At 37.5% G+C, this 6,758-nt stretch overlaps 1 protein-coding gene across 1 annotated transcript in view; it reads left to right on the top strand.

The window, feature by feature from the left end:
- The first annotated feature begins 4,067 nt into the window (after positions 1-4,067).
- The window catches only part of LOC133459576 (voltage-gated potassium channel subunit beta-3-like), a 39,699-nt gene continuing 37,008 nt past the window's right edge, over positions 4,068-6,758 (top strand). Inside the window, exon 1 of the mRNA XM_061739665.1 lies at positions 4,068-4,672. Within this exon, the coding sequence (XP_061595649.1) occupies positions 4,380-4,672 (293 nt within the window). The 5' untranslated portion in view covers positions 4,068-4,379. The remainder of the gene's footprint in view (positions 4,673-6,758) is intronic.

Raw genomic sequence — 6,758 nt, 5'->3', positions numbered from 1 at the left:
GCTAACTGCTTCACCCTTTCAACCAGTTCCAGAGGTTTCAGAGAACTGACCGCAAAACACTTACTTGAGCCAAGAGGAGGTCATTTCATGTTGAATTGTATACAGAGATACAAAATGTGATCGCAAACAGTTGAATAAATATATAAATCTCCCTGACTGACTATTATATACATCATCAGGTTATTAAATCAGAAACATCAGTGTGTTGATGCTAATAACAATTCACAGACATCTGAACGGTCATACTTTGTAAGATGTAAGGAGGCAGAAAGTTAGGAAACCAGCTGTGTCATCAGTGGAATAATGTGTTTTATCTAAATATTTAGTTCCTTTCACTCCAGCTCCTTTTAGAGAGAGATATTTTAGATTTTTTCAAATGTAGATGTTTAATATCCATTAATACAAATCCATCCAGTGGCCCTGTGATAGGCTTGCAACCTGTCCAGGGTGGACCCCTGCCTCTCGTCTGTGATGAGCTGGGATAGGCTCCGGCAGACCCCCGGGACCCTGCTAAGGATGAAATAGGTATAGAAAATGGATGGATGAAAAACAACTCCATATCAGTGAAAGTTGGCATAATATGGAAAAAAGTCCTTTTTATTTTGACATTTTCTTTCATTAGACAGTGTAACCCCATGATATGTCACCTTATGCCTCATCAGTCTTTCTTCATTTGTACTTTTATTCCTACATTTCAGGTGTGCAACACATTCAAAAGTAAAACTGCAAACTGGCACAGTTTGCATTGAGGATACCAAGCTATGGACCCTCTAAGCTTTTCTTTTATCCACCATTTTTATTGTAAATTTATCTTAAACTACACAACAGCGCAAAGATGTCATCATAGTTTTTATTTCAAAATGCTCTGGACATTTTCATCAAATCAGAACATTTTGTTTTGTGTGTTAGATTTCCCTGGAGTTTCTTTCTAGAGCATCTTAGGTCTCAGTGAGTTATATATATATATTTAGCCAGCAGAAACAATAAATATTTGATATTGATTTGACATGATGTTTGTGATTTGTGATTATGATTTTACATAGTGATGTGCCTCATGTCCTGCATCTGCTCTTTGTTAGATGAAGCAATTAGTGTGATTCCGTATTACTTTGGTGATTTGTTGATTATATATATATATATATATATATATATATATATATATATATATATATATATATATATATATATATATATATATATATATATATATATATATATATATATATATATATATATATATATATATATATATATTTATATATATATATATATATATATATATATATATTATGTATAATAACAATTGTTCACTGAGTTCTTGACAGTGGCATTCGCTATAACACAGTATAGAAGTATGGCAAATACTTAATTCAAGATATAAGGTTGAATGCACATAATATACATTTGAATTAAAATGTAATAATCGTTCATTTATATTTGATTCAAGTTTTCCAATTACTTGAAAACAATAGGTGGGAGGAAACCAGAGTACCCAGAGAAAACTCACACAACCCAGATGACTCTGCTGCTTCATCTTTCTTGTTAAATGACGGTGTTCTTGTATTTCTTGTTCTGTTTCTACAGCTGCAGTCATGGTGGAAAGGTGGATGTTTTTTTAAATGTCTTCCAGAAGGCTCTTCTTGTTCTTTGGACTAGCTATTCTGTATTGGTGCCGATGTGCTGAGCTCCTATATTTTTTTAAATTTCCTTCACAATGCATCCAATGGATAGTACGAATTAAATGTATGGATAACTGTTTTGGTTGATCTTTAGTTTCTATTTTTAGCGTTCCCCTCTTCTTATGTTTCTACAGCTGCAGTCATGATGGACTGCAGTTTTTTTTCTTGTTTTTAATGTGGGACTGCATGGTATAAAATTTATTTTTATTAACCGACATGTACTAAAGCTGTCAAATAAAATGCGTGAAAAACAATGTAAAAACCTCTATCCAGAAAGCAGCTAAGTGGAAGCCCTTTTCTTCTTTGGATAATAATGGTAGTACTTCCCTTAAGCACCATTCGCCTGCCGGACCATCCCTACACGTGGACTTCCACGATTCTAGTGTCGACCCCAAACCGAGCACAATTCACAATGAAGAAAACGTACAAATACTTGGGCACTGTGTTTGACTCGCAAATGTAATTCAATGAAAACACTGATGGCATTGTAAAGCGAGCAAACCAAACGATCCATCTGATGAGGAAACTCAACTCTTTTGGTATCAGCAGAAACATCTTGTGTACCTTTTATAAAACTTTTATTGAGAGTCTTTTAACATTTTCTTTTACATGTTGGTTTGGTGGTCTATCTATGAAAGACAAGAAGTGTCTGAATGACATTATCAGAGTTTGCTCTAAAATCAAACGGAGTTTGAAACGGAGAGACCTCTGCTCCCTCTGGAAAGCACGGGTGGTGCAGAAAGCAGACAGGATACTCTCCCACCCTGATCATGCTCTGGCCAACCACTTTGTAATTATGCCCTCAGGTCGGCGGGATTATGTGCGGAAAACAAACCGCTATGCAAATTCCTTTATTCCATCTGCCATAAGGCTGCTAAATGCACAATGAATCTTGAAGTTATCTTGCCATGAACTATGAACCATGAAGTATTTGCATCCTGCTCTGCTGTGCTGTCACTGGTTGTGATTGTTGTTGCTGATGTGATCGTGGATATTGGCCGTTTGGTGTATTGTATTTTGTTGCTATGGACAGGCCGAGTGTAGAAATGAATTGCCCTTTGGGACTAATAAAGTATTCTGAATCTGAATCTGAATCTGAATCTAATAAGAAAGCCCTGGCTAATAAGTACATTGTAAACCCAGTGAGGATCCTCAGCAGTGGTGACTTGGCTTTTGGATTTATGTGGGCACATCTCTTTCCACAGTGGACCCACTTCACACAGTAAAGATCCCACTCATCGTTGTACATTATGTACAGGTTGAAAGGAAAACTTGTGTGATTCCATCGTGGTTTGGTGTTCTATACCCCAGAGTTGCAATATTGTTAGACTGACTAAATCCATCTTTGCACAGTTATGTAACACATCACTATAAACAAACATCTCTCTTCCAACCCAGATATCTGACAGTTACACAATGAAACGACCAGGATTGCTCACAGAAATCCTAATGTATATTTTCCCATCTTCTAGAATTAAATCCGACAATTTAAACCAACACGCATCCAACCTGACCCTGAAAGACCCCATGTGTTGCAATTTACAGTGAAGATCGAGGATGACCTCCAACAGCTGCGTGTACGACTCCAGTCAATCAAAAGAGTGATTATAGCAGCTTAATCCCAGATGATCTCCGTCTCTAAAAGCCACTGCAGCACAAACAGGGAGGACCACAGCTTGGGAGTGGTGCCCTGATGGAAATGCAGGGAGATGAAGGAGCAGGGATGGTTAAAAAAAAGATATTTATGAGGCCGCCAATAAGCTTGATATCTGTGGATCGGTGCACTTTTTACACATTGTATCCTTATAATTTACTTGTAATGAGGAATCAAAATAATAACCTTGCAGTCGTTTACATGATGACAGATCTTCTCATTAGTTTGACCCAAAATTCAGATTTATTTGTTGTCCCCTGCATTTTTATCTGTAATGCAGGAAATAAAAAAGGTGCACACTTTGCATCACTATCATTTTTCAGACTTTCCTTTTCTGTCTGCCTGTCTCCATTTCACTTTCATGAATCACATTTTCTTTTACTACACACATCTGTAATAATAGGTGGGGGGCTTGCACATTGCACATTAACCCCTGCTGAGCTGGTTGGTCCGTAGGCAGTAAGAGTGTTACTTCTCATAATAGTGGACGCAGCAGATCAAGCGATCACGTAGGTAAAGATGCAAAATCCACAGCACTTTGTATGTGAAGCAAAGGTCAGGGATCTGGGCTCTCACAGCCTCCACTGATACTTCCAGCCATGCTCTTAATCTGAACAAATGTCAGCTCACAAATCCTCTCACTGTCCCTCCTTTGAGAGATAAAGAGAGAAAGATCCTGATTGCTTTTTCTATCCATATTTATTCAAAGAAGTGCCTCACATCAGCAGGAGTCATTGTCTGTGACTGGATGCCGCTGCTGATGTGTCAGGACTGCCTTTGTTATAGTTTGGATTTAGACTCCACAAAGGAAGAATCAAGACTTTTTGATATTTTACGAGTACTTCAAGCTTTTGTCTCTAACAGTTTGATGTTTGACATCCTCGGGACCGGATGTTTCAAATCAAAATAGCACTGCCTTGTTGTTTCCTTTTCTAGTTCAGTGGCAGTTTTTTGCCTAAAGTACATATAGCAGGTACAAACCAAGCAAGAGAGGAGCGAAGATTGGGTTTTTAATCAGTTCCAGTTGCAGCTGAATTCTGATAACGATGTTTGCCAGCCGGGGTGCTGGAGGAGGTAAAGGAGGGAAATACTCTGTGGAGGACCTGTATGGCATCAGTAAGAAACCCAAGGCGTCCAGCTCCTCTGGGAGCATCGTGACCAAGGCCGGGCCCCGAAGCAGCAGGTCCCCCGAGCCGAGGAGCGAGTCCGAGGCCTTGGCCTCGCAGATCCTGGAGGCTGCACACCGGCTGGTGGAGCGACGCAGGCTGGAGCTCTACCTCAGGGAATGTTGCCTCTCTTTGGACCAGTGTGAGGCTGAACGCCCTGCAATGACATACAGGTGAGATGGAACTGCAATTCAAACAACACCACAGTCTGAAGATGAGACGATTTTAGCCATATGTGAAAAACACCTTGAAATTTTGCCTTTTTAAAGGTGAAAACATGGCACAAGTTATTCTCGTGTCCAACAAAACATTCCTTTTTTGGGAATAAACAAAAAAATACCAAAAGTTGTAATGATGAAAAAAAATGTATCTTTAGACATACAAATTGATTTTTAGGTTTTAATATGAGAATCGATTTAGAATCGGAAAATCGATTTTTTTCAACACAGGCCTAATAATATATATATATAAATATATATATATATATATATATATATATATATATATATATATATATATATATAAGATTTTTGGTTGTCATTACATGTCTATGTCATGTTTGAATTTACTGGTGAGGTTTGTTTCACAAATGATATTTTAATCAATTAAGTACACTTACAACTTATGTGGTCTTTTGTGTTCTGCTGCAAATGTTGCTGTTCTCTATTGTTTAAATTGTGTTTTTGTATTCTGATTGTTGTATGGCGACCTTGAGTGCCATTAAATGCGCCTAACAAATGAAATGTATTATTATTATTATTATTATTATTATTATTATTATTATTATTATTATTATTATTATTATTATTATTATTATTATTATTATTATTATTAATAAATATAATCTTTCTCAATAAAGGTGAATTGCAAATTCTATGTGCTTGCATAAAGCTGCTGCATCTACATCTAGAAGAAACATTTGCACTAATACTGTTTAAATGTTTAATATTTCCCTAAATTATTACAGTTACATGAACTGAATTGAGTTTGAAGGTTACAGCTAAAGGCAGTGAGTGGAAACATCATGCATGGATGAAAAAAACTCAATTTGCATGCTTTTCTTTTTTTCCTGCACTGATGACCTAGAAAGAAATATCAGCGTTTGATGAGATTTCAAAGCAAATGACCAGTGAATAAATGTGGCTGAACCACAGAGACGTTTGGTTGTTTGGAATCACTAATGGGACTCGTACATGAGTCATTGTCTAATTTCAGCCTTCAAAAGACAGCCTGACAGGGTCAACATCAGCGGTGCAGAAGTTAAGGGTTAATGATGCATGGATTTGGCAGCAGGGGATGGACAGTTGCTTGTTACACTGTTTGCATCTCCTAGCAATTATTTTACATCTGAAGTTGTGTAATATATTAGAACAAGACTAACTAAACAAAGGCTTTGCAACTGAAGCATGGAATGTATACAGCAGGTCATTGCATACTTGATCATTGCTGCCTTCTGTATATACGACAATGTCACTTTTGACGTACTGGCTTTTGATAAATATTGGTTCATAACCACAACTCTGTATCTTACTGCACAAGACAGCATCAGTTATATTCACATGGCTCTGGGCCCATGTGAAAGCACCTCTAGGTGGCAGTGTCACCCTGGTGAGAAGACAATGACTAGAAAAAAAGCAAAACATCTGCAGCCTCAAGGCTATCACTTGTGTAATCAAGCAGCTAGCAATTTCAGAAAATGTGCTCATGTACGTTTAAATGCACATTACACCCTAATGTTTCATTTACTGGTAGCACACATTTTTCTGTTGTTCTAGCATAGTGTTGGTTATTTAGCTGATCCCACCACCTCTGGCAGAACTGTTCTTACTTAAATTGGCTCTTAAAACCCAATATGCATAGCAACAACATTCACCTGTGCATGAGATATGTGACCCTCTGGTATTTCCTGTTATGATGAACAAGATGTGAACTGTCTTATTCAATTCAATTAGCGTCTTTTACAACATAATTTGTCTCTAGGATCTTTCCAGAGAGCAGGACATGACCCCCGAGCAATTATTACATAAATGAATGTTAAAGTCACCCACTATGATGAATTTATCTATACTGATCAATAAACCAGATAGGAAATCTGAAAATTCTGACAGAAATTCTAGATAAGCACCAGCAGGGGGCCGGTACACTACCACTAACAAAACTGGCTTCTCTGATTTCCAGCTCGGGAGTTTCAGACTAAGCGTGAGGCTTTCGAATGTATTGTAATCGCATTTAGGTTCAGATTTTGTTTGAAGACTGGAG

This window comes from Cololabis saira, chromosome 14 (assembly GCF_033807715.1).
Source record: "Cololabis saira isolate AMF1-May2022 chromosome 14, fColSai1.1, whole genome shotgun sequence".
Classification (NCBI taxonomy): Eukaryota; Metazoa; Chordata; class Actinopteri; order Beloniformes; family Belonidae; genus Cololabis; species Cololabis saira.
Note: the sequence above shows the minus strand (reverse complement) of the source record. Positions and strands in the feature narration are given on the sequence as shown.